Genomic DNA, 26,726 nt, shown 5'->3' on the forward strand with positions numbered 1-26,726 from the left:
TCCCCAGTTCCAAGAAAGGAAGTGGAGACAAAGGGATTTGGCTAAAGTCATGCAGGCAGAACCAGGAAGGGAACCCAGCTACCCTGGGTCCCAGCCTAGAGCCAGAGCCACCCTCTTTTCATTGCCTTCAGCTTTGCTAATATTGGCACAAAGAACGATCTGCCTGCAGCGCGGGGCTGCCTCAGTTCCAGTTTCCGAGTGTGTCTGGCAGAAAGCGTCCTCTTGTCTCCAGGAAAGTAGGGCTGGTTCCACACCTCCTCCAGGCCCTCCTGAGCCGAACAGTCATTGTTCAGAGAGGAACTGAAAATATCATTCACGGCTCGCATGGCAGCTTGGTAAAGGGCCGGAGGTTGATCTCAGTTACAATGGTGCAAAGCCAGAGTCACCCCACTGACCCCCCTGGAGGGAGTCCAGCCTAACTGAGATTAGCATCTGGCCCAAAGGACTGAACGACTGGAGAGCAAATCAATGTGGCCGTCTGCGGATTCCATTTCAAAGCCAGACGGGCACAGCCAGCTGTGAGACCACTGGGAGCAACCTGTAGCTGCCTGGGGAAGATCACGCTGAGGACCTTGGGCGGCACTCCAGGAACTTCAGTGAGTCCTTGGAACATGGGGACAATCCAGCTCCTGCCAGTCGGTTGAAAACTAGAGACACCGAGGCAGTGGGCAGTATTGCTGATCTGGATATTGCTGATCTAGGGAGGGGAGTGAGACTGGAATCAAGGTGTCTCATGCAAAGGCCGTGGGGGCAGGTCAGCTGATGGGTTGGGATTTCAGAAACCATCACTTCAAAAGGTGCCTAAAATGAATAGGCACTTAAGGCTGGGGTTTTCCGAAAGGAGTTGGGTGCCCAGATCCCCCTGGGGGCTGAGTAGCAAATTCCCTTAGGCGCCTTTGAGACTAGATTTAGGGATTGAGATAAGTCGGCTGCTCACTAGGATTTCCACTGAGGTCGCTTCTAAAGGGCCTCGGCAGATCTGACCATTTATTCAGGTGGCCAAATATGGACTTAGAAACTTCCCGCATTTGAAAAACCGTCACTTTTCAGTCCTTGTGTCTTGTTCTTTTCAGGGTGAAAGACTGGGACAGCACCACGTGCTCCATAAGCTGTCTCCTGGCTGTATCCGCAGTTATTCTCATTGCTCAGAACCTGGCAGGCAAGGATAAAATCATGACTCTAATCAATTACACTTGAAATAAATATTTATGACTTATTATTTTTTGGCAGGGAAGAGTGAAAAACTTGTCCCCGGCTCGTTAAAGGAAATTAGTTGTTGACTAGCACATGGAGCGGAGTTTAATGAGGAGCAGTCGTTTCAAATTTTGCAGTTTCTGTGTGTGTCTGGAAAGCTCATCTAAAATATGGGCTCCTGTGGAGACAGGAGACCAAACAAATCAGAGCTATTGGGCCTGGTTCTCCGATGACCTGCACAGTGGGCGAGTATTTACACGATTGCAAAACGGAGGTGACACGCTGGCAGTGAGCCAGTTTGCACTAATGTAAGTGACTACACAAGGTGTAAGGAAATTGAGAAAGAGGCCCCAATCTAGCTAGCGATCCCCAAATGTCCCCATCATCTCATCATCCATCAGTGTGAGACAGGCGAGGCGTCGGTAATGTGATGGGGTAATTACTCTCTAGAGCTCTGGGTTCAGATCCTCTCTGGGTCACAAGTGCAATGAGTTTAGCGGGTCACATTTTAGGCCTGTCTTTAGTGTACAAGTACAGAGACATTTTTGTTTGCTGATTTCAGGGAGCCTTACTTGAGACACCGTTCCTCCCACCAGTCCTGGGTTTTGAGGGATTGTCCCACTTTGACCCCCACAACCCTCTCTCCTGGTTGAAGCAGAACATTTCCTGCATTAAGCTTGCTACGTTACAGTAGCATCAGTTACAATGACTGAACGAAAATACAATTAAAACTGAGTGTGCAATCGTAGCCGCAAAGCGGTATTTCGCTTGCGCAAAGTCACAACTCCACGTGTTTCTACTGGGTGGTTACGCTCATGTTTCTTTTTATGACTCTCACCCTCCCTGTATCATTAGACCCCCCACTTCCGCCAGGAATGCCATGCCCAGGAGGAGTTGAGTTGTAATGTGAGAAGGAGTTCAGAGAGCCTCAGCTGGCCACACCGCGCGAGTGTTAAAATGAGTCAGAGCCGGGATTGGGTTATCGTATCGGTAGCAGAGTCTCGCATGATTAAAACTGAAACTTGAGCATAGGCCAGAAATTGCAGGATTATCAAACAAATAAATAAAAATAAAATTACCCCTCAAAAGACTCAGCAACAGCCATAACTGATGAAGACACTGAGGGTTGGCCCAAGACAAAAGTGAAAGTCTATGTCTGTTTAAAGACACTTGGCAGTCCCGGCATCCTTTTCTACAAAAATCTAAGTGAGGGCGAACGTCTGCTTTTCGTGAGCGTTGCAGATCTGATTTGTCTGCTAGTCATGGCGAATACAAAGATACTTCAAGACATATTGCTGTGGAGAAACATGCGACCGGTGCCAAGGCTGTGACAGTCAAAATCATGGGCAACTTTGCTCCCATCTGCTGGGTCAAAAACGAGTGATCGCATCACCAATGCTGAAATTTGATTTACAGAATGTCTTTTGGAGCATAACGTCCCTCGTGCTAGCAGTGACCATGTTAGTCCTTTCTTTAAAACCATGCTCCCAGACTCCCCAATTGCTGAGAGCTAGGCATGTGCTTCCACAAAAGCGACCCCTGTTACACAAGGGACAGTCGCACCTAGAGCACTTGCAAATGAACCTTGTGCGATCGAAGGCCTTGAATGATATGGTGCTTTGGATGCTAGTTCGGATGAGGGTGAGAAGTATTTTCCATTCTGTGCTAAACCAAATATCTTTTCCCACATGAAGTGCCAGCAGCATTAGCCTTCACCCAAGCTGCAAAACCTGCTGCATGGATCAGTTTGTCCCCCCGCCGGGAACACTCTGCAGAGGAACAGAAGCTGCTCTTTTGCTGGGGTGAACACTTACTTTTGTTCTAGCCAAAACTGGCTGTAAAATTCATTAACAAAATCAATCTGGGTGCTGACGGTCGTTTCAGAATTTGCCAGGAGTGAAGACAGACAGAAAGACCTTTGTTGGGCTTAGTTTCTTTTGTTATTTTGAACATGTTGTTATAATAGCTGCTCTACCAAACCTTCTCCAGAATGGAATTACTCGATTGATTTTTTTTTAAAGGCGTCCTGCTTTAGCCACTCGAACGGTGGGAAGCGCTGAGGTACCTGGGGCCTGATTTTCATCAGGGCTGCGGACCTTTCACTCCTGATGAATTCAGAACTCAGCGGTCGCTCGGAAGAACAGACCACCAAGAGGGTCAGTGTTACAGCCGTCTGGGAGCCCCGTCCATGGCCCGCCAATAGCAGGCGGTGCTGCTCAGACAAGGAGAAAGGGAGGCACCCCCCCCTCCGGCACAAACCATCCCAGGGAGCAGTGGACTGAAGGCCACACAGAGGTGCCTTAGCTTCCTGGAGAAATTGTCCATGCAGCCTTGGGTGTTGCAGAGTTTTGGCAGCTTTAACGGTTGTTTGCCAGAGCTTTTCCTTCTCCTTGCAGAGGGGCTGCAGTGGTCACAGCTGCATGGTATTAAATAGTTGTCCTGTTTCACGGCAGCTAGAATTTGTTTAGTATTTTTATTTACATTTCCAGGAGGGTCTAGAGAGCTCACCGGGGCCCCGTCGTGCTGGGTGCTGCACAGACACGGAGTGAGTGAGAATCTCTGCCCCAAAGAGGTTGCTATCTAACTAGACAGGACAGGATCATGATCCCCGCTTCACAGAGGGGGAACTGAGGCACAAAGAGATGCAGTGACTTGCCCAGGAAATCCAGAGCAGACCTGGGCTCCAGTCTCTTGGGTTCCGTCTAGTCTCCGAACCACAAGGGAGCCTGCATCCCAGGGGGAACTCTGTTTGTCTGAGATCTGAGAACTCTGAGATCACGTCCTAATCCGGCTAACCCAGCCTGAGCTGAGCCCCGACACAGCTTGTCACACCGGGGGACCCTCTCCCCGCGGCCCAGCCTGTGAAGATTGGCCATCCCTAGGCGGCGCCGTGTACCTCCTACCCGCAGAGGGCGCTGTGCAGAGCAGACCGGCGCGCCGCCCCCAGCCCCCGCCACTCTGTGGCGGGAGAGCAATGCCCTCTGGGGGCTGTAGTCCAAGCCTCCCCGGGCTGCGCTGCAGAACGCAGCCAGGGGTGAGGGCGAAGAAAACTACGTTTCCCAGGGAGCCTGGAGACGGGCCCCGCGTGCGCGCCTGGGCTCGGTGCAAGAAGCTGTGTGCGGGGAGCGGGCTGCGCCTGCCCTGCGATGGGGCCTTAGGGGCTGCACCCCGCGTGCAATGGCCGAGTGTGCGGGGGAGATCGTGTACCAGAAGGAGGGGCACCAGGTAAGCCGTGGGGGGCAGCTTGCAACCCGGGTGCATCAGGCTCTGGAGCTGCTGGAGGACCCCACTGGGCCTCTAAAATCCCGGGGAGGGGGGGGCTTCCTCCCCAGGCCTTTTTTTGGGGGGGGGGACTCACAGATAGGACTCAGTGTGGCCCCCCCCCCACTTGCAAACCAAGGTGAAGAAGCTGCACTTAAAGCCAAAGCTGGAGTCGTTCATTTCCCTGCTTTACACTAAGTTCAAAGGGGGGACACGAGAGCGCGGGGGCTGCCCCCTGCCCTCAAGGGGGTCTTAGCTGGGGGGGGCTGGCTAGAATACCCTGCAATCCAGCCCCAGCTGCGGGGTGGTAGCAGCCCCCTGGGAAACCAGCGGCTGCGGAAGCCTGGTGGCTTTTAGGAGTGTCATGGTAGGGTCAGTTCCCCCCCCCCCCAGGATTGGGTACCACGTAGACAGGCCCGGATACTTTTTTGGGTTTTCCTACTACAGCAGGGACGCTGATGGGTTTGTTACACAGGTTTCAACAGCGCCAAACCTTCTTACTTGCCTGGTTTTCCCTGTCTTGGGTTTTAGAGGGGTGAATGAGCCTGCCCCATATTATGGGGTGGGGTGGGGGGCGACTGCTGCTCTGCTTGCTTTGCGATTTGTTTACAGGAGGCCCTGATCCTGCACAGAACTAAGCAGGTGCTTAACTTTAAGCCTGTGAGTAGCCCCTGCTGAGTTCGGGCAGCACTCGTATTTACCTTGATTGGGAAACAGCATGGCCTAGTGGGAAGAGCAGCGGACTGGGTTTTTGTTCCTAGCTCTACCGGTTTCACACTGTGTGACTTTGGACTTTTCCCATCTGTAAAAGGGGAAACACAGCCCTGCCTTGTACCGCATGGGGAAGCGTGAGGGGTCATTAATCCACTTCCGGCTGTGGATCAGAGTTTCTCCGGGGAGGATGGTTTAATGTGTCCAGGCTAATCAGGACTGTAGCTTTTCAGGGTAAGAACTGGGGGAGGTGCCGGCTGGTCTGGGTGAACTTCCACTGGCATGCCTTTACTTTCTTATCTCAGCATCGCCAACCCCAAGCATGCACAATCATGGATCAGAAAGCGTGTGATTGCCTTAAAAATAATAAGATTTGGGGTCCTCTTTTTTTTGGGTTTCTGAGGCTTGAGATTTCTAGGGTCATGTTTTCAAGCTTTCCTCTGTAACTCGGTGGGCTAGAAACGGTTTGGATTTTTAAATGGAAGCCAAGATGCTCCTGTGATCCCAGGATCTCAAGAGCTTGGGAGCTTTCAAACCAATCATGCGAATTGGCAGGACGGTTACGCCCGAGCAGCATGCCAGGGAACAAAGAGAATGTCCCTACTTGCCAGTGCTAAGGGCACTATTCTGCGTGGGTCGGCGTGACCAGGTCCCGGTACAGGATCGGGGCTCGCAGTTGCCCCTCTGCCTGCCAGCGTGTGTCATGCTCTCGGGGTAGCTGATTCTGGTGGCTGAGCTCAGCTGAAGGATGCAGCCCCATGTCGTGTGTGTAGACGACCCTCCGTGACGGGGTGCGTGCTGTTTGCAGAATGCCGACTGCACAGCGTCCGATGACTGCGCCCTGATCCGCTCCTACGACCGAGCCGTCCGCTCCTGTAAGGTGAGGCACTCGGGGGGGCTGTGCTGAACTTCTGGGGATGCTTCCCCCTGTGTCCCTGCCTGTTGGATGTGCCCCATGAGCTACCTGCTCCAGGTCTTGCTGACCCCAGCCCCCTGGGGATTGGGGCAGAGGCTGCAGTCTGTGCTGCCTATGGGGCAATGACCTGGCTGCTTGCACAGGTCTGAGAGCTGCCTTCGCCCTCCTGCTCTGGGATGTCCCCTCCCTCTCCATGTCTGATGCTCCCCCAGCCCTGTGGGGAAAGGTTGGTCCTTCCAGCCTGTCTCAGCGGGGCGGGGGGACAGAGCAGCTGCTCCTCCCAAATTCCCCTCCTTCTCTCAGCTGCCTCAGTATCTGCAACATTGCAGGACACCCTGGGAGCTGGCGACAAGGACCAGGCATCCAAGAGCTCTGAGTCTTCAGCCTCCAGCGGGGCCGAGAGTGAAGGAGATGTGGAGGAGGAGGAGGAAGAGGAGGAAGGCTCCCAGGTGAGTACAGAGCAAGAAGAGATCTGCAGGATCCAATGCTGGAGTCAGGGCGGCGCGTAGAATAGTGCAAATGCCGCACTAGTACGTGCGTTGCACAATGATGGTTCATGCTGGGTAGCGTGGGCTACGGCCCGTCCATTACCCGTGCTGGCGCGTGTCCCCGCTGCAGCCCTGAGGCCCTGTTCCTCTGTCTCCGCAGTGGAAGGTGGGTGACACGTGCTGCGCCGTCTGGTCCGGAGACGGGCTTCTCTACCCGGCTCACGTCGTCTCCCTGAGCGAGGAGGGGGACGCCTGCGTGGTGGAGTACGAGCTCTACGGCAATCGGGAGGAGCAGAGGCTGTGGGACCTCTTCCCCCCCGACGAGAGCCCAGACGACTCGCTGGAGCCCCGGAGAATGGTGAGATGCTGTGGGGTGGGGCTGCGCGGGGCGGGTGCTGGCAGGGTTAGCCAGAGGGGCCTGGCTCACTCCCCTTAACCTGGGCACTTGGCCCGCCCTACGGGGGAACTGTCTGCTCTCAGATTCACCCATCTCAATGGGAGGTGGTGTGGTGTGGTGGTTAGAGCACAGGACTGGGAGCCAGGATTGTTCTCAGGTGGGGGGAGTGTGGTTGACTGGTTAGAGCAGGGGCGAGCGTCAGGATGCCTGGGTTCTGTTCCCAGTGTGGGAAGGGGAACGGGGCCTCATGACCAGAGCCCGGGTCTGGGGTTCAGGACATCTGGGTCCGATTTCCGACACACAGCAGAGCTCTGCCTCCCTCTGATGCTGCAGGGGGAGGTGGAAGGTGCTGTCCCGAGCTGGGGTTTGGTCGGGACCCCGAGGCAGACACAGACTCTGGGGCCTCGTGGGGTCCCTAGCAGCCAGGCTCTCTGTGTGATGGGCTCTTGTGTGAGCCACGGTTGGTGCCGCTCCCCAGTGGAAGGCGGGCGACGCCTGCAGCGCCATCTGGTCGGAGGACGGGCTGCTCTACCCGGCCACTGTGCGGTCGGTGGACGCCGCGGCGGGGACGTGCCTGGTGGAGTTTGTCGGCTACGGGAACAAGGAACAGCAAGCGCTGGAGGAGCTGCTGCCCCCGTGCGGGGCCATGGATGGGGACCTGGGCAGCTGGAGGGTGAGTGGCCCCCCATGGGACGGGGAGTGAGGGCCATTAAAGGAGCCCCCACCCCAAGACTGAGTGGGCAAAGGGGGCTCTGTTAGTGAGGGACTGATTTGGGGGAGGGGAGATCTTGGCTGTAATCATTGCAGAAGCCCCGAATCCCTCATTAACTTCCCTTCCCCTTAACTCTGCCCATTGATCCGCCCTCCCCCACCCCGTTTTTCTCTTCATTTCCCTTTGTCCCCCCTGATTACCCCCAAAGCTCAATGCTAGGGGGCGGTGTGCTGCGGGTGTGGGGGGGCTCAGTAGGGGGCGCTCTCCCCGGCAGTTAGTGTCCCCTCTTCTCTCCCTTGTCTGATCCCCTGCCAGCTCTGTGCCTCCCCCCTTCTCTGTGGGGTCCCCTGGGGCAGGCGAGGGGGGTTGCAGGTCCCTGCTGCGTGCTGGTGGAAGTGCAAGGCCTGGTGCGGGGCACGCCAGGGGCACGCTCTGCTCTGATCCTTGTGTCTCCTTGGCAAGGCTGAAGCGGACGCCCCTGGAGTGCCCAGGGGATGCAGCCCCAGCTTCCCCCGCGAGCCGCCCCACAGCTGGAGGAGGCCGAGCACGAAAGGGGAGTGGGCGCATTACTTCCCCCCGCCGCCCAAGGTGAGTGCCTGGGCTTGCCCCAGCGGGACAGTGACCTGGGGGAGCTTCAACCACAGCCCCCGCTCCACGTGTCGTCCCGTCGTGTCCCCCCCGCGTCGCAGGGAGAAGAACACAAGCTGCGCCTCACAGCCCTGAAGCTAAGCAGGGTTTGGTCTGCTCAGGCCTTGAATGGGAGACTGTGGGGGAGTCTGTGGGGAAAGCCCTGGCTGCTGCATGGGAACGAGGTGTCTCAGAGGGGGGAGCTCTCCCCCGGGGGTCAGTGCTGACCCCACTACCCCAGGGTGGTGCTAGGGGGCACTGGGCTGCAGGAAGCAGGGCAGGGGGCCCAGTAGGGGGCATGGTCCCTTTGGAGTGGGTGCTGACTCCAGTGCCCAACATGGCACTAGGGGGCGCTCTCCCCTGGCAGTCAGGGTGGAGCTGGGGGGTGCTGTGCTGGTGGTAGGTGGGCGGGGGGGTGTCACTGTCCCTGGGAGTCATTCCTGTACCCGTGCAGTAGGGGGCGCTGTGTCACTGTTGCCATCACAGAGGAGCAGCGCGATGGAGGGCCTGGGCCCATGGCCCTTCAAGCGGGGACTAGTGGGATTAGCCCTTTCGAGTGCCCTGGTTCCCCTTTAAATGTCATGGCCCTGTAACAGGGCCCCCTCCCCACTTAGCCCAGACCCAGGGGAGTGGGGGGAGGGGAGGGGAAGGACAGGGGCAGCCCATTAAGGTCTGGGGGCTAGTGACCCATGCCCTGCTGGGGTTTTGGAACAGCTGGCGGGAGATGCTGGGATCACACCATGGGGCCGTCTCCATCCCTGGCTCACTGGGGTCACATCCCCGTCCTCTCTCTGGGCTCATGCCCGCTGGGCGCTCTCTCTGCCTCCCTTTCAGAGCGGCTCCTGGTGGCCTGGTCCCTTGCTGCCCTTCGGCCCCCGGCCCCGCAGATCCGCCTGCCCCCCGGTGAGTGTACACGCTCCTCGTCGGGGACCTGTTTCTACGGCAAACCCAGAGCCTCCGCGACTCCCGCCCTGCGGGAAAGGGCCCTGGCTGTTGATCTCCTGCCCCAGCCCTCCCCTCGGGGCTGGAGGAGGGAGCAAACCAGTGCAGAACCCAAAGCCTGGTGGCTGTTAAAGGGCAGTATTGGTAGCCCACTGCCATCTCTGGTAGCCCATGCTCTGGCCAGACTTCCAGGGCGAGCTGCCATCCTGCAGCGTCCGATCTCGGGGTTGCCAGCCCCATGAGCTATAAAGCCAGAGCCCACCCCCCTGAGCCTGGCATAGGAGCCCAGCGCTGGGGCACCCCCAGCTTTGCCCAGGCTCTCCCTGCCCTCTCTGGGAGGCAAGGGAGGCAGGGAGCCCCCGCAGGCTGGAGCACAAAGAAGCCACTAGGTGGCGCCAGCGGGCTGTTGATTTGTGTATCACTGTGGGAAGGACTCCTGGCGGGGGGGGGTGTCAGGTAAAGCTCCGGGGTCCCTGTGCATCCCGGGTGAGTCCCCCCCCCCCCCGGGGAGGCGGGAATCTCTGTAATCATCTTTATTGCTAGGGAAGGTCTCTGACCAGGAACTCTGCTGCTGCTTTTCCAGGTCATCCCTCCCCCTCCACCGCTGCTTCTGGACCCGCTGTGCGCGGAGGACGATGAGGGGGGCGCCCTGGCCTGCATGCTCCTGGCCTGGTACATGAGCGGGTACCACACTGGCTTCTACATGGTAAGGCCTGGCCGGGTGGGGATCTGCCCCCTAGACAGTGGGGCTGTCTTGCCTGTCTCCCCGGTGCTGCAGGGTGGGGGCCAGGCTGCACTGGCCACTTGCGGTACCACCCCCCCCTCGCTGCAGAGGGTGGCTGGCGGTGCTGGGCGTGAGCCGTGCTGCTTGCAGCTCTGCGTTTAGCCTCCTGGGACGGAGCTAAATGGGGGAGCGGCTTGCTGGGACACGGGCTGGATGCCCTTAGGGGCTCCCCTCACTGTAGGGGGTTTTTTGGGGTGGGGGTGGGGCTGGTGGGCAGAGGAACGGGGGTGCGTCCAGGTGCTGAGCTGGCACGTGCCTAGGGCTGGATTCGAACTGGCAGCCTTTGAGTGCTACACATTAACCCTTTTATGCCTTGCAGGGACTCAGACAAGGCCGGGCGGAGGCGGCAGTCCCCCCTGCAAAGCAGGGACCACGGTGGAAGAAGTCGTCCCCGCGCAGTTAGGGGCAGGTTGGGTTTGCACTGTGCGGACATTGGGGGGGGAGCTGAGATGCTGGGGGTGTTTACCGGGCACTGGCTCCTGGCTGTGGGGCAGGAAGTGAGCAGGTCCATGTGGCACAGGGCTCTTCCTCGCCCCCAGATCTGCCAGTGCCCCTCAGTCTTTATCCCTCCCCCCCAGCCGGCTATTGCACCAGGTGCCTGCGGACGGGGCCAGTTGTGTCAAGCTGCGCCGTGATGTGGATAAACCTCCCCTGGGAGCGGATGAGTCCTTGTGGCCCGCTCTGCCCCACGCACGGCAGCCCCTGCACCCCAGGGATCTCTAGGGCAATCCATCCCTCTGCTGCCTTCACAGGCTCCTCCCGTCAGCGGGGAAGCTTTGGGGGAGCCCCCCAGCAGGAGGTAGGAGCGTCACCTCGTCTCCTCCCCCTCATCCCTCCCCCGTTCCTCCTTGCAGCTGGGTCTGGCTCCTTGCTCCGCCCCGGCAGGCTGGAGACAGCGGCACCGTCAGCCAGAGGTTTCCATGCTGGTGCCGGCGCTCATGCTTAGAGGACTGGGACTCTGCAGTGCTGGGTACCAGCTCACCGTGCACCCCGGGGAGGGAGAGGACGGAGGCAGCCTTGGTCCCGCGCTGGCTCCGAGCCTGGCTGGCGTCCTGGGTGTGGAGGCATCGCTCCCCAGCGGCAGGCGTGTGCAGACGGGAGGGCTGGTGCCCGTCGGTGGTTTCCAATAAAAGGTGTTTGTCAGACCCTGGGCTCCAGGGAGGTTATTGCTCTGGACGGGTGGAGGGAGAGGGGTTTTTCCATCAGCTGGACCCGGAGGGGGGGATGTCAGTGGGCTCCCGTGTTTGAAACACGCTCACTGTGACCGAGATGGGCTAAGGTGCTGGGCTGTGCCCTACGCCCGTAGGAGTTCGCACCCCTCCAAGGCTGGGTGGCTTTTCGGGGGAGAGGCCGTGGGGGGGTCACTGGGTACAAGTTCTTGAGCCTGTGACACACAAAAGGAGCAGGCTAAACGATCAGATGGTCCCTGTGAGTCCTGGGTTCGAGTCCTGACTCTGCCACAAACTCCCTGGGTGGCCATGGGCAAGTCACTACATCTCTCTGGGCCTCTGTAAAATGGGCAGAATGCTCCTGCTTTTGTGTCCCTCCTGCCCCGCCCCGAGCGTCTGTCTCGTCTTTGCACCTGGGGCTCGGGCCTGTGTCTGAGCAGCTCCCAGCGCCACAGTGCCTCAAGGAGCTGCCGTGGTGCGACTCCGCATCAGCACAGGGTCAGATCCGGGCCCCTCGCCCTGCTAGGGCCTGTGAGCCTAGGCCTGGGCCGCACGCTCTGTGTGCCTGGCTTGGAGGTGAAGCCAAAGTCCCTGTCCTGCCTGTACAGTCATGAGCCCTTAGAAAATGCAAGGATTTGCCCTGGTGCCTTAAATCTCCCTGTTTCCAGATTTGCCTGTTACTTTGGGGTATGCTCATTTATTAGGGTTACTCTTCTGGAGGGTGGCGGGGTTATGTAATTCTATCAGTGTCCTGCTTGTGTCACTTGTGTTTTTGTACGGAGCTCTGCTTCTTCTTGCTGCAAGTTCCCTCCCAATGGAGGTATCCTGCAGGACCTAGGGTCCCCAGGGCTGGGTCCTGCAGCCCCAAATCAGACGAACACACACACACATTTACAGCGCGTGTCTGACTGACCCCTTATATGTCCCTGGACTCAGCAGGCTCCGCCGAGCAGCTCTTCCAAGCTGCTGCCCTCCTATGCCCCAGGTTCAGCACGTCCCTATCCCCACTTCCACGTTACAGTTGTTCTGGTCATAACCCACTGATGAGCAAACCCCACAGGATTTTTGGGCGCTGCAGGGATCTTAGTTTAGGTACGAGGAGAGTTGCTGAAGAGCAAATGGGGAAGCCAAAAACACAAGAGAGAGGGAGGGAGGGAAGCAACCAGTTTAACCATAAAAGTTATTTATTGCCAGGTAATAACCCTACAAGGGGAGCCAAACAAACAAAACAGTTACAATAGTAAATCTAGCTGAAATTTGATTACAAAATCAGGTTTAGAAAGCTATAACTGATCACACAAGTCAAGGTCAGAAGGCTGCACCAAGAGAGAGCGAGAGAGCTGGGTTCTCACCGCTCCGTGAAGCTGGAATCGGTCGAGGGTCCAAGTTGGTGGCGGTAGCTGAGGGTCCGGAGGGGTGGAGCCAGGCAGAGCCCCTGGCAGGATCACTCAGGAGAAGATGAAGTCCCAATGGAACTGATGCAGATTTTGGATCCAGGCATCAGAGAACTTGAGCGTAGGTCAGGGTTTTTGTTGGGAAAGAACAATGGTTCAAGGGAGAACACTAGATTTGTTTGTGGGTAAACTGATGGCTCAAGGGAGAATACCAAAGTTTTGTTCAGGCTAGACAATAGGAACTGTTCATTCCTGGCTATGGGCGGTGTTCCTTCCAGGGAGCTCACAATGCAATTTGGCAGCTTCAGTATTCTGGATGCCAGTAAAGGACTTATTGCTCGAATTGGTCTGATAACTACAGAGCTGGGTGTGTGCAGAGGTGGGTTAACATCTGGAGCAGAGATTCCCCCATCATGCACTGCTTCCCTGCCTTTCTGGTCCCTGGGTTCCATGCAGTTCTTGCCTTGAAATCTCTGTTCTCCAGTCTGTGTGCTAATGGAGATGTCTCCCTGTCCCATCTTGGATGCAGATGAGGCTAGGGAAGCTCCCTTAATTCTGTCACCCTTGTCCCAGGGGTTTAGGTGTCTCCCACGGCCTTGTCATTGCTTTTTGTAAGTCTTTCTTCTGATGGGTTTTGGTTCAAGAGGCTGGGGGGAGGGAGGTGTCCTTCATGAGTCAGACAGGCTGGATACTGCGCCCTGGTTCCCCAAGTCACAGAGCTGACAGGTAACGTCCTCCGCCCTCCCAGCCTCGCATCCTCACCAGCAAGCAGCAGCCTTGGGTCGCCCCCCTTCAATGCTGCTCTAGCTTGCGGGCCCAGCAGGGAATCTGTCCTCAGCCCCTGCTTGCTCCCTCGGTTCCTTCAGCCACAACACGGGCTGGAGCCCTGAGAGGCTGATGGAGCCGCCCCCCTTCGGGGATGGCCAGTTGATTCCTCCGGCGCTCAGCGGCTAACTGCTGTTATTCCTGCTGCCAGGATTTATGGCTCGGGGCCCGGCTGCAGGTGCCATTAAGGACTCAGCAAAACAAATCGTGTTTACAGCCGGCCGGGGGGCTGGGCATGCCTGCCCATGACTCACGGGGCCTGGCCCTGCAGGAGCCTGTTCTCCCTGCTCCCCACTCAGGCCTTGTAACCCCAGCCGCTAGTGCCCCACCCCTGCCCCCGAAGAGTGAAACAAAATATCATCAAATCTATTGCAAAGGAACCGAAACCCGCAGCTGCTTGAGTCTCACCAGCTCCCCCTTGGAAGGCACCCACCCAGGCCCACTTGCAAAGTAACTGTCCTAGCTACACAAAGGGCTGCCTTGCTCTCCAGCTGGCCTTCCCCCGAACACTGGCCCGGGTGAAACCAGCTGGGTGTGGGGAACTCCTTGCTACTAGATTGGGCTGATCTGCCCAGCCAGAGCAGAGGGCCGAGCGCCGCTCTCGGCACGGGTCTCCCTGGGGCAGGGGAGAAGAGGCAGCGCTGCCAGAATCTGACAAACACAGTTACTCAGCCGCGGTCTCCCTAGCCGCAGCGTGGCTGAAGCTTGCAGCCATCTGCTGTTTGCGGGGACCTGCCGGGCTCAGCTCTGTGCCTGGTTGGGGAGGGGACAGGAGGCTGAGACGTCGTGTGTTGGGGAGGGGGGAGTAATGTTGGCTCAGTGAATTGGCTGCCCCTGCCCTGGGAGGGTGACGGTGGCTGAGGGGGTGTGCGCAGACCTAGCTGCTCCCGTGGCTGCCGGCTGGGCAGAAAGCCTGCCTCACTGTTTGCTCGGTCCCAGGTGCGGGGCGGATGCTGCTCGCTCCTTGCAGGATGTCCTGGGGCGGGGGAGCCTGGCTGGTTAATTTCATTGCAGCACCAGGGCCCTTTGCGGGGTGACCGGCTCGGTGGCCGCGCACGGGCTGTTTACGTACCTCCTCAGCGCCCGCGAGGTGTGATAGGAACCCGGGACTCAGCCTGGAGCAGAGCCCAGCGCCAGCCGCCTCGGAGGAACGTTCCTCCTCCCGCCGGGCTGCTGGGCCTTGTCTTCACCCGTGGGAACTACACAGGGCAAAATCCTAGTGAGGCCTGATACGTTTGTAGTTCCTCAGTTAGCAGGTCTGGCTGTAGCCCACGAAAGCTTATGCTCAAATAAATTTGGTAGTCTCTCAGGTGCCACAAGTCCTCCTTGTTCTTTCTGCAGGTCTAGGCTGACGCTCGGCTCCCTGGCAGCCCCAGCTCAAGCCCCGCGTGCACAGAACCGATTCCCCGGCCTGCACCTTCTTGGGGCTTCCCTGGTCTCACCCTTGGCCCAGGTGGCTCAGGCTCCATCTGCGCTACGGCGTGATCCCCCTGCTCGTGTGCGGGTGCACTCGTGGAGCAAACAGGAGTATAAGTCGCAGTGTAGCCATGGTAGTGCCCTGGGGGCACGGCTGAGCCATGCCAAGGACAGGTCCACCTGGCACCGGTAGATACACGCTCAGCATGGTTCACCGCAGCTACGAGGTTATTTATACTCACGCTAGCTTGTCAGCTTGTGTGATCAGCATGGAGAGAGCATGTGCCCCGAGCAGGGGATTCACCCCGCACTCGTAGTGTAGAAGGAGCGTTGTAGTACCTGGAAGGGATGGACTGTCTAGCTCCCAAAGCAAACCCCGACTTTGCCATTAGTCCACAGTCAACAAACCAAAGGTCTTTTGGCCCTCCTGGGCTCAGCTCATGGGTCTTGCTCCGTGTGGGGCTCTGACTCCCTGGGCTTTTCCCCGCTGGGACACCAAGTACAACATAGACCATGACGGTCTCTCTCCTCCTGGGGACACCGAGCGCTGGCCTGGCCCCTTCTTGGAGGGCCTTGCCCAGGAGTTAGTGCCACTCTGGCAGCTCAGCCCTCCAGCCAAATCCAGCCCCATGGCTCCCCTCTGCCGCCAGCCCGTACTACCGGGCTTCCTCCTGAGGCCTCTGCCCAGCAGAGGTGGCAGGCTGGGCTGACTAAACAGGACTGGCTGGCCCTGAGCCCTTAAAGGGACAGGCCTTGCACTCCCCCAGTGTCTGCACTTCAACCTACTTATTCATGTGAAAACTATAGCTTGCCATATCGGCCCTCGGATTTTACTTTGCAAGTGTTAACGTGAGTCCTGCAAGCCCTTCCCCCCCAGTGAAGACGCACCTATTGTGGTCCAAGCAGGAGTATGTCTAGCCCGCGAGGACAGGATGTCCTAGCCCTTTCACAGTTTCCCCCTAGATCCCAGTCTAATGGTCTGATGGGACGGCCTACAATGGCGTGTAGCCGATCAGCGACTGCTAGCAGCAAATATCTCCAATGGTCGCAGATGAGACACTAGCTGGGGAGGGCTCTGAGTTACTACAGAGAATTCTCTCCCAGGTGTCTGGCTGGTGGGACTTGCCCATATGCTCATGGTCTAACTAATCGCCATATGTGGGGTTGGGAAGGAATTTTCCCCAGGTCATATTGGCAGAGACCCTGGGGTTTTTTTCTCGCCTTCCTCTGCAGCATGGGACATGGGTCACTTGCAAGTTTAAACCAGTGTAAACGGTGGATTCTCTGTAACTTGACGTCTTTAAACTGTGATTTGAGGACGTCAGTGACTCAACCAGAGGTCAGGGGTCTATTACAGCAGTGGGTGGGTGAGGTTCTGTGGCTTGCGATGTGCTGGAGGTCAGACTAGATGATCACAATGGTTCCCTTCTGACCTTAACGTCTGTGAGCCCCTGAAGGGTGACGTCACACAGCCAGAGCCCCATCACTCTGCACTGAGGGATGAGCCAGGATGTAGCCTTCAAAGAGAAATCCCTTCACCGGCCTGTCTGCCACTTTCCAGCCCCCACCATGCACCGAGGAAATCCCGTGCTCCGGCCTCATACGGCCGCCCAGGGGCTGGCTGGTCCCCACAGGCCCATTAATGTGTGTGGGCTGGACAGTTCCAGTGATTTACTGGCAGGGACACAGCGTCCTGGCGGATCAGCCCTGATGCTTCTTGACAAGGCGGAATTGCTTTGTGATGAGGCTCTCGGGGTCCCAACCCTGGCCCGTTTCATCCATTGATTTTCCACCCTTTGGAGTTAAGCTGCTAAGTGCAGCTCTTGGGCCTTGTCTCCACCTACTTAAGACTCTCTGAGCCAGGCAGCCTGAGTTATTGCCTGTCTCTCAAGCAGCCTTTGCCCCTTCCGCTCGGTTCTCTGTCGAGCTGGGTTCCTTGCAGAGCTTAGGGCCTAAATGAAACAGGGGTTTCACCTCCCCACAACTGGGCTCCAGCGCTCGGGGTTCCCGGCCGCAGGGCTCCAGCTCTTCGCAAAGGCAGCTCAAGCATCATTAACTATTGTACAGACTGGGGAAACTGAGGCAGGAAAAGTGGGACTGGCTCAGTTACCTGGTGGTAACGGGATTAGAACCCAGCTGGTCCAGAGCTGCTTGGCTTGTGCTGCTCTCGCTGAGCCAGGCCTAATTACCCTGCTGCCAGGGCTAGCTTTAGCCCCCGGAAGGGCCCCTGCCTGGCGGTGTGCTGGCAGCCCAGGGCCGGGCCCGGGGCCCAGGGGCACTGCGGTGTTGCTGCCTTTCAGCCCTTGGCAGGGTGCTCCTGGCACTCAGGGTCACTGCGCCCTGCGGGGAGCTGGCTGGTGGCGGGCCAAGGGGGGGGGCGCCCTGGGGCCAGGAGGCTAAAATCCATCACAGGAGGCCTGGTGCTACCAGCCAGCTCCAGCTCCCCGGCCAGCCCCCCAAGGCCGCCCCCGCCCCGTCTCCACCAATCCGGCGCCTGCGGAGGTGTCGCTCCGCATTCAAAGAGCTGGCGACACGCTGCATAAAGCCGGCCGCCCCCCGCGCGGAGCCGACGGAGCAGCCGGCGAGCTGCCGCACCGGGGCGAGCCAAGGGGGTCACGCCTGAACTTCAGGACCATGGCCAGCTCCCGGCTCTGCCTGCTCTGCTCCCTGCTCTCCCTGCTGGCCGCCGGCCAGGAGACCCTGGGGCCCAGGGCTGCGGGCAGCCCGGCGAGCAAGAGCCAAGAAGAAAAGGAGCTGGTAAGGGGGGAAGGACGCTGTGACTGGGGGCAGCGTGCAAGGGGCTGCCCGTCTCCTCAAGGGCTAGGTGGGAGGGTGGGCGCGTGACTCAGACACTCAGCTGGGTCTCTGGGCTCGTTGCCCGGCTCTGCCACTGACACCATGTGTCCTTGGGCAAGTCGCTTAGGCTGAGATTTTTTTCCTGCGGCCCTGCCCAGCTCCCACTGAAAACCCCTGGCAGCGGGTCCCGCTGCCGCCACCCCTGGAGGTGTTATTTCCAGCTCACGCGGCCCTAGGCCGCTAGCTCTGAGCGGGCCAGCTGCCCCGAGCACCGCCCTGCCTGGGACCCGAGGTAGATATCTGTGGCAACCCCCCTGGTTTTAGCATACTAGTTCCGTCGGTGCTCGCCTGCGCACCTCTACCCCCGCTGGCAATCACAGCTCCCGCTTCAAGGGTAGCTGTACTCTGGTCTCTTTCACGCCCCAGGTCAATCGCATGGGCGCAAGTCCTTTGCTGAGCCAGGGTGACGCTTGGGTATTGCAAGGATAAAGTCACCGGTGCTCGGGAGGCGCTGGCATGCCACTGCAATCAGCTCAGCTAGCTAGAAAGGGGCTTCCTGCGTCCAGAACAAACAGGCCAGCAAGAGTCTAGGAAGCGGGTCTAGAAAAGTAACAGTGACAACTAGACTCTGCTCTCGCCCAGCCAGAGATCAGTCACAGCTGTTGGTTTGCTAAAGGTTTGTCCAATGAGAACCAGGCACTTTCTTTAAAAAGCTGATTGGTTTTTATGGCACGGATTTAGAGATGTTGTTTGGTTAAAAGCGACATGAAACAAACCCTAAATATGCCGGTATGATTAGATTAAAACACACCCAGCCTCTGCGTACAGATTGTTGCATAAAGAAACGGAATGGATCCCACAATGGATCCTTTCATTTCTTGACCTGGATGCAAATGTATCGGAGTGGGTGATTTTTTTCTGGGTCTGGTATTTTAATGAAGGTTTTAAACTTTTTAACTAGCAGTCCAGTGCTCGAGGTGGGCTATTGGAACAAGAAATATGGACCAGGGCTCTGAATTTCTGAGCTTTCATGCTGTTTGTCGGGTCTCCCTTTTTAAAGTTTGTCAGCAAACGGCTGCTCTAGTGCATGTGAATCTAATGCTCCTTTTTGGGCCACCTTTTATCCAGGGATGCAGTAGCAAGAGGCGGTAGAGCTTCAGGGAGTTACCGTAACAATAGTGGACAGGGCCGGAAAGCTACAAAGATCCCTTCTCACCACCTGAGAGAGCTCTACAGAGGTCCCTGCTTGTCCTGGGTAGTAGAATGGGAAATACGACTTCAAGAGGCCCTTGGATACTGCAGTAATAGGGACCGTCAAAGTACTGAGCGCGAGGGAGGGTACTTACTGTGTTGTCACAGCATCTAGAATCCTGAACGAAGGTCAGGGCCCCATTGTGCCACACGCCACACAGATGTGCCCTGAGAACGGTCCTCGCTCGAAAGGGCTCCCAGTCTAAGCAGCCAAGACAGAGAACGGGGAGGTGAAAAGACAATTCATCCTCCCCCTTGTACAAAGTGAGGCCCAGCTTTGTAAAGGTGCAGACAGGTGACTAGTGGGGTTTTCAAGATCACCTGTAACTCCATCCTTAGCTGCCTAAGTGGCTCTTAAAATCTGGGCCTTGCCACGTGACTCGCCCAAGGTTGCACAGATACATGAGATGCCCAGCCAGTGTTTAAAGTGAAGGGGTCGCAGAGGGTGGAAGATGGAACTGGGCAAGAGAACAACCTCTCTCCATAAAAGACCCCAGAAGGCATTCCGATTACATGCCCTTCACTGTCCTCCTCTGTGGAGCGATGGCTAAAATCCTAAGCGACAGGAAAACGCCGGTGGACCTGCAGAATAAATGTGCCTCCCTGCTGGGACGGGGGGTTGAGGCTAAAGCACCAAGAGAACGCAGGCAGCACCAGTCCTGGTTTGTTGGTGCCACTGGCTGCTCCAGCCACCCAAACGATCCCCTCGAGACACTGATTCAGGGACTTTGCAAGTAAAGCGGTCGGGCTTGTGGCCACGGCGCAGGGCTGGCACTTTGGGGTCAGTCCCTCGGGGGACTCACTGAATCTCTCAGGGTGCAAATATTCTTTGGGGCAGGGACCATCCCTCGCTCAGCGTCCATCCACACTGCCAAGGAAATGGGATTACAGCCAGGTCGGCACACCCGGACTAGCCTTGATCTAGCTAGGATGAGTAACAACAGGAGGGTAGCCGGGGCAGCTAGACTACCCAGGCTCCCCTGTGGGCTTGTACGCCAGTTGCCAGCCCGTGCTGCCATGTCCACACTACCATTGTTACCAGCACAAGCTAGATTTAAGGTGGCACCGGTATGCCAAGCCATGCTGTTCATGCAGATGTCCCGTGTGTATCTGTGCAGCCCCATGCGGGGTGAAGCTTTCCAGCCCACCTCAGTGACTGGAGGCTCCTAAGCCCCCTTGACTTTCACAGTGGCTACACGGACAATTCTTAGCACCCTAGCTTCGTCGCTCAGTCGTGAGAAATTCACACCTGAGTGATGGAATTAAGACAACCTTCCCCCCCACCCCCAATCCCCCTGTATCGATGCTGCTAGGGTAATGGGCGAAATCTTCCATCAACCGGCCTACTGCGGCTCGGGGAGGTGGAATGGAAACCCCTTCAGCCACGGCAGGAAATATCTACACTATGGCACTCATAAGCGTAGCCGTGGCTGAAGACTCCGGTGCTTGTGACAAGCTGATCCTCTTGCCACGCTAATAGCTGGTGCGACCAATCTCAGCTCCCCACTGCACGGCGGGCTGCAGTGCTGGCTGTGGATGGAGAAGGACCCTGGCGCCCTGCTCACCCGACTGGTGCCCGCCCGACTCGCTCTTTCTCACCCACAGATTGAAGCTCTCCAAGAGGTGCTGGAGAAACTGAAGACGGAGAGGCTGCCCTCCATAGAGAAGAAGCTGGGCTCAGTGCCTTCGGTAAGGAGCCTTTATTTCGGGCCCTCGCAGCTTGCTCCGCCCATGTCTGGCTCAGGGCCGAGGCTTTAACGAAGGCCTGGGGTAAACGTGACCTGGCCGCTTTGCCCTGGGGAGGTGGTGAGTAAATCTCCCTGCAGCTGCGAGTGCCACCTCGGCACGGCCACCGCCAGATTGCTGCGCTCAGCTCCCACTTGGGAGCCTGAATGACGAGGCCAAATCTTCTGTAGGGCCCAGCCCCCAGCAGCTCCCATGGCGAGCAATGGAGACTTCCCGTGTGCCCCTGCCAGTGAGAGCAAGGGGGGGCTCCCCTGGCCCCCCGTGTTCCCCCACCAATATGAGTAATGGGGGCTCCCCCAGCCCCATGTCCCCCGGTATTTGGCTCCTTGAAAGATATGGTTAACCCCCTCCCCCCACACACACATTCTGCCCTTGGCTGCGGTTACGCAGGCAGGTCTCTCATGCTCTGGAAGCAGGCCAGCCATCTCCCAGCTCTCTGCAAACACACTCCACAGTCCAGAGGGCCCCCCTCACTTCTTAAAGGGACGACGCCCAGTAACCCAAATGCAAACAATGCAACATCCAACGTGGCTCCCCGAGACAAGGTTTTGCCATATAAACTCCTTGTTCGGCAGCCTTAGATTTGTACTTTCTCAGGCCGGCAGGGTCCCTCGTGATCCTCTAGTCTCACGATGCCGTTTACTCCAAGGTCCTTACCCGACAGCCTCAGCTGCAGTGTTACTGGGAGGTTTCAGAGTAACAGCGTCCGATGAAGTGAGCTGTAGCTCACGAAAGCTCATGCTCAAATAAATTGGTTAGTCTCTAAGGTGCCACAAGGCCTCCTGTTCTTTTTAGTGTTACAGGGAGTTGATTGTGAGCTCTCGGGGTGGGGGCCGTGTGCTTTGAGCCAGGGGCATCCGACCAGCTGTTCCAGCCCAAGTGGCCCTTCTCTCTCCTAGTGCGACGCTGGCGAGCCGTGTGCCGTGAGGAAAGGAGCCCGGATCGGGAGACTCTGCAAGTGCCCCCGCGGGACGGCCTGCAACTTCTACATCCTCAAGTGCTTGTGAGGAGGACAGGAACACGAAGACAGGACGGGGTGGGGGGAAGGGGGCTTGGGGAGCAGCTTCTGGTCCTAATATCTCCACCTTGCCTGTTTCAGGAGGTGGGTTTGGTTTTTCTCCTGTGCTAGGAAATGTAGCTTGTCACTTTCCCCACGGCCCTTAAGGCTCCCCCCTCATTCCAGTGTCTGCGATGGAAGGAGCTCTCTGTGCACAGTTTGTAATTGCTTTGATCCCTTGCTGCCCCGCAAGGTGCTAGGAGAAGCCAGCCTGGCTTGCTTTTCCGAGGTGCCAAGCCCCTGATCTCAGTGGGGCCAGCAGGGGCTCAGCAGCTCTGAGAATCAGCCTCCAGCCTCACTTACATTTCCCACATCCCTTCTTCCCGCTTTCCCTGCCTGGAGACGCGTGACCAAAGATTCTCTGCTCAGTGCAGAGGGGGAGGTTGCTGGCTGCAGCCTCTCGTGTCTCTGCTTGGTCCCTGGCTGTCGGTAGAGTAGCCTGGGGGTTGCTCTAACATGGCACCAAGGTACCAGCCACGAGCACGCTGCTCTTCTGCCCCATCTCACCCTGCCGTGGCTCCTGCACAAGAGGCCATGAGGAAGCTAGCATAGGAGCCAGCTATGGAGACTTCAGTGCCTTCTGGGAATCCCTCATGCCAGGGGAGGGGAAGCAGGCGAAGGAGCTTTGCTCCCAGGGGCTGGCTGCTGAGGCATGGTCTCCGAGTTCTCTTTTATCTGAGCACCAGAGGCACCCCTGCAGCGTCAGTAGGGGTGGCTTTGGATTGTCTCTCCAGGGGAGGAAGGAGCAGCAGGAAGAGGGGACCTGAGCAAACCATGCTGCATGCAAACACTGGAGATCCGCAGACCCCCAAGGAACGTCCCCCACACGCATGTCTAAAACCTCCCCCCAGCCAACCATGCTCCCTGCTCCCCAGCTGCTGCACGAAACCCGCTCACCCTGACACTAGGCAAAGAGCCAGGCTGTGCAGCATGGCAGCAAATGGGGTGGGGGAAGGGGGAGAGCTGGAGGCAATAGGTAATGAGAGGAAGGCTGGCCTGGGAGGTTAAGGCACAGGGCTGGGATCCAGGTTCAAGCCCCAGTTCTGCTATTGACTCCTGGTGTGACCGGGGCAAATCACTCAACCTTGTGGACCCCCGGTAACATGGATAACAACGCTTCCTTGGCCCATCATGTCTGTTTAGACTGTGAGCTCTGTTTAGACTCTGTGTTTGCGCAGCACCCAGAAAACAGGGCCCCCATCCCTGTTTAGAGAATCAGTCTTGGTTCCAGGTAATCTGCTAGCATTCCCCAAAGGCAGCAGTCAATGCATGTGCGGATTTTGTCTGGCTTCCAGATCTTAACTGCTTTAGCCCGTCTCTGCAATTCAAACTGACACTGGGAAATAAACAGAGCCCAAGACATGCCACATCAGCAGCATGCACCAGGGAGATACAGGGGGCAGCTGCCCTGTCTGTGCTCTCCGCCTGTAGCGGCAGCAAAGAAACCTGCCCCCCGCCCCAGACACAATATGAAGTGTGCACATAGACCCGCCCATTGCAATGACCATCAGAGCTCCCAGTGCCAGAGCAGAAGGGAAACCATCACACTGAAGGCCCTGATTCACCAGGTGTTTATTAGCCCCGGTGCCAGCTGGGTAAGAGAAACGTTCCAAAGCAGCCTGGTAAAACAGCTGCTGTGCACGTCGCCTGGTTGTGTGAATGGCCAAACAAGGGGCAGGTCAAGGGAGGGGCAGGCCACAAAGGGACTGGAGCGCAAAGGGGGATGGGAAAGAAATAGTGAGTGGCCCTTAAAGGGGTCAGTTTATTTCAAAAGCTGCATCAGCCCTGAAATTCCACCCCGCTCCCCATTCGTTTTCCAGAGCACATTGAGCCTGTGGGAAGCCCAAACAGTAATGGACAAGGATGGGGGTTCCTATTAAATGATTTGTATTCAAGCCCCTGCCTCAAGCCTCCTCTTTTCAGTGATGCGCCGTTTCCACTTCCCTGCCTGCCAACCTCCCAGGGCTTTCACGGGACCCTGTTCCTGCTCTGAAGGATTCCCCGTCCTCCCGGGCCTGGTCTACACAGAGTTTGTACCAGTGGAAGCGTATCGGTCAGGGTAAAACCAACAGTTCTAGCAGAGACAAGGTGGGGCCGACCCAGCATACAATGTAGACCTTGTTCCCGTAAAGGTACAGCTCTACAGGTACAAGCCCCACTTCCACCCTGGGGTGTCTACAAACGGCACCAAAGCAGGACAGCGTGTATTTAGACCAGCCTCAGGGGCACCGCTTCACGTTGTCAGCCCTGGAGGCACGGTGAGGAGCTTTTCAGAGGCGTTGACCCACAGCGGGCCCATAATACCTACATGCCCCTTGAAAGCTTCTGTCTAGCTCTTCCTAGGCCCGGCCCGTGGAGAATTTCCAAGTGACCCCTGCAGGATGGGGAGGGTCTAGCCCCATCAAAACAGGGCTGCGTGTCCAGTCAGACTCCGGCCACACACTGGGAAACACTGCCAGAGGAACAGGGAGCTTGGCAGAGCCTAGCCTGGGAGGGGAGCGGGGGCAACAAACAGGGTGCAGACCCAGAGCGGCCTCCAGCCCAGCTGGCTTTGGGAGAGTGTAGGCCCAGGCAGTATACAGCCCACAGCGGCTGGCACAGGCCTGCCCTGCTCAGTGGCTAGGCAGCAGCTGGTCTGGACAGCCTGAGGAGGAAATGCTAATGATCCTCTCTCCCCCCAGGCTCTCTGCAACTCCTTAGGGATCTGCCACTTTGAGAGGCAGGGGACCCTGCCCTCACCAGCTCTCTTCCATTACAGAGGGAAGATACCATGCAAATACCAGATGCACAGGGCCAGCCTCCTGCTCCGGCCCTAGACTATTAGATTGGGCTCAGGAGAAGGAAGATTCTCTCTCCCCTGCCTCACTCCTGAGCCCCAAGGTGGGGTTCAGAATCAGCACCAGCAGCAAAGGGTATTCACACTAAAGAAAAATCCCCACACTGTCTCCTGTGGGAATGTCACACCAGCCTTCAGTCCTCTCTGGGAGCAGCCATTTCTGGCCATCTTCTCCTCCCTCTTCAGCCCAGGCCCTGCTGTCTGGCATACCCCAAGAGGACCCAGCACACCCCACGCTGGTTGTTAGCCCTAGAGGGGAAAGGGTGTTTCCTCACACTGGCATGACACAGCTGACCTAATCCCCCCCGGGGGAAGAAACAAACCTGCTCTTGTGCCATGCAGGTCAGTTGCTGCAGTTCTCTGTCATGTGACATACAGCAGCTGAGCTGTGTGCGTTAGATGGGGCAGGAGCCAGAGTCCCACCACGGCAGAAACCCCACAGCCTGCAGCAGCTGGTGGGGTGAGAGACTAGGTCACGCTGGTCCTGAGAATCTTACAACGCATAGCAACTGGAGCCCTGTCCCCACCAGCACGTGGCCTGTGGAATGGGCAGACCCCTGCCCAACTAGTACTTTGCCCCCCCAGTAACAGGGGGCTACCCATGAGCCTTTGCCTCCCCCAGTGTTAATGTAGCACCCTCAAGGTGCAACCGGCTCCCATGTAGCCAGAGAAACCACTGATTACCTGCCCCTTACCAGCCTCTGCTGCCACCCCCTGCAAGCTGTTTGTTGCAGGCCAAGTGGGGTATTGACCCTAGGCCAGGTTACTTGAGCAGCCTAGCCCTGGTGTAAGGAAGGGGAATTGCTCCCCCCTCCCTTTTTTTTTTTAAGATTAAATATAGTTGCTGTTTTACTGCAGAATGCCTCAGCTTAAAAAGAACATACTTGCTAAAGGTTGAGCTGTGCAAAATGGTACAGAGTCCTTCAGTACCAGTAGAATAGACATGATTCGTTAAACTATGCAAACTATTTTATGGTCCTATAAGGCAGGAAACTAGAGAATGATTAGAGGGCAAATATTAAAAACACAACTTCCTTTGCCTAATCTGCTTCTGTGGACCCAGACCTACAGCCACAGATATCCCAACACTGATACAGAAAATTCAGCATGCTTTTTTGCTGACACTGAAGCTGACAGTTCAGCAATCTTGAAAGGGATCAGTTCCCTGATAAGTTTTTAGCCCCATCTACCACTGGGATCTGGCCCTGATAAATAACAGGAATTTCTTGAAGGTCAATGGTCCATAATGGTAAAGTTATTCTACATGATCTGCTCAACTTGGTTTCCAATTCTAGTTAGGCTGTTTTTAAAATCACACAGCATGAGCACAAAAGCACCACCCCTGCATACAAGAGACTCCCAACATGATCTGGAGGGCAGATGTATCCTAGAACCAGCCCAAAGAGACTCCCTCTTGGACCTGCTCCCCTTCCTCTCAGCCCAGCAGTGGATTACCTGGGTGCCCTGGCTCAAGCATGAGCTGTGGGAGTGACTTGGCACCATGTTGTCCAATTGTATAGGCAAGGCTTCAGCCAGACTTCCCCTGTAGCCAGTTATTTTACTCACTGTGCTACACCTAGCCAAGGCACTGCAGTGCTGTATGGGAAACCCACTGCAGCTGGGGCAGCACATCTTGATCCTCTACCATCCCTGCAGCTACTCCAGTGAATTGGAAAGGTGATTGACTTTCCCCTTCCCAGGGACAGGGATGACCCCAGCTGCCACCAGGAGCTTAGAGGTAATTGTACTACAGGTTGCCTTGTGGCAGAGTGGAGTTGCCACCACAGACCCTCTGCACAAGGGTCTATCTTTGGTAGAAACACCCTTTCCCTGGACTGGGTCCAGCATAGACCCATAGCTGAGAGGCCAGAGCACACATCCCCTCCACCCCATAGGGAGGGACAGAGTCCACTTGTTCCAATAGTGGCAATCACAACAGCAGAATGTGGCTCAGAGCAGTAAGACCAGCCCCATGCCTGCTGGGTCTTTGACCTAGTGTTTTCCCTGCCAGCAGGAAGAGCTGGACAAATTGGAGTTGGTCCCTGACTCTACCAGCACAGCAGCCCCTGTTTGCCTTCCTGTAGGTGGAGGGTTTAATTTCCACCAGAGTGCCCTGGCCATTAACCTTCCCCATGTAACAGCTGATTAGTGTGTTCTATGGAGGGAAGACATGTCCTGAGGGCACCAGGCCAAGGCTGTCTAGC

At 57.2% G+C, this 26,726-nt stretch overlaps 2 protein-coding genes across 4 annotated transcripts; both read left to right on the forward strand.

Annotated features, from left to right (window-relative positions):
* Window positions 1-4,268: 4,268 nt before the first annotated feature.
* On the forward strand, window positions 4,269-11,177 carry LOC144280284 (uncharacterized). 3 transcript variants are annotated; one of them, XM_077842188.1, is made up of 10 exons: window positions 4,269-4,419; window positions 5,975-6,046; window positions 6,412-6,531; window positions 6,731-6,928; window positions 7,446-7,640; window positions 8,142-8,267; window positions 9,141-9,209; window positions 9,832-9,954; window positions 10,352-10,441; window positions 10,887-11,177. In XM_077842188.1, exons 1-9 carry the CDS (start codon window positions 4,372-4,374, stop codon window positions 10,433-10,435), a joined length of 1,035 nt encoding a protein of 344 aa, XP_077698314.1. In that variant the 5' UTR covers window positions 4,269-4,371; the 3' UTR covers window positions 10,436-10,441; window positions 10,887-11,177. The 3 variants fall into 3 exon arrangements, with proteins under 3 accessions (XP_077698314.1, XP_077698315.1, XP_077698313.1); XM_077842189.1 differs by having other exon boundaries at window positions 10,352-10,437; XM_077842187.1 differs by having other exon boundaries at window positions 10,352-10,430.
* A 6,293-nt stretch (window positions 11,178-17,470) lies between these two features.
* LOC144257446 (cocaine- and amphetamine-regulated transcript protein-like) lies at window positions 17,471-21,636 on the forward strand. The gene is made up of 3 exons (XM_077805403.1): window positions 17,471-17,593; window positions 20,489-20,572; window positions 21,529-21,636. Exons 1-3 carry the CDS (start codon window positions 17,471-17,473, stop codon window positions 21,634-21,636), a joined length of 315 nt encoding a protein of 104 aa, XP_077661529.1.
* Window positions 21,637-26,726: the final 5,090 nt, after the last annotated feature.

The sequence above is a fragment of the Eretmochelys imbricata genome, chromosome 25 (assembly GCF_965152235.1).
Source record: "Eretmochelys imbricata isolate rEreImb1 chromosome 25, rEreImb1.hap1, whole genome shotgun sequence".
Taxonomy (NCBI): domain Eukaryota; kingdom Metazoa; phylum Chordata; order Testudines; family Cheloniidae; genus Eretmochelys; species Eretmochelys imbricata.

Coding starts and splice junctions, on each gene's coding strand:
- LOC144280284 (XM_077842187.1), top strand. CDS start 4,372: ATGGCCGAGTGTGCGGGGGAGATCGTGTACCAGAAGGAGGGGCACCAG. Junction 6,047..6,411: donor GAGCCGTCCGCTCCTGTAAG/GTGAGGCACTCG, acceptor GCAACATTGCAG/GACACCCTGGGAGCTGGCGA. Junction 8,268..9,140: donor ACTTCCCCCCGCCGCCCAAG/GTGAGTGCCTGG, acceptor CCTCCCTTTCAG/AGCGGCTCCTGGTGGCCTGG.
- LOC144257446 (XM_077805403.1), top strand. CDS start 17,471: ATGGCCAGCTCCCGGCTCTGCCTGCTCTGCTCCCTGCTCTCCCTGCTG. Junction 17,594..20,488: donor GCCAAGAAGAAAAGGAGCTG/GTAAGGGGGGAA, acceptor TCTCACCCACAG/ATTGAAGCTCTCCAAGAGGT. Junction 20,573..21,528: donor AGCTGGGCTCAGTGCCTTCG/GTAAGGAGCCTT, acceptor TCTCTCTCCTAG/TGCGACGCTGGCGAGCCGTG.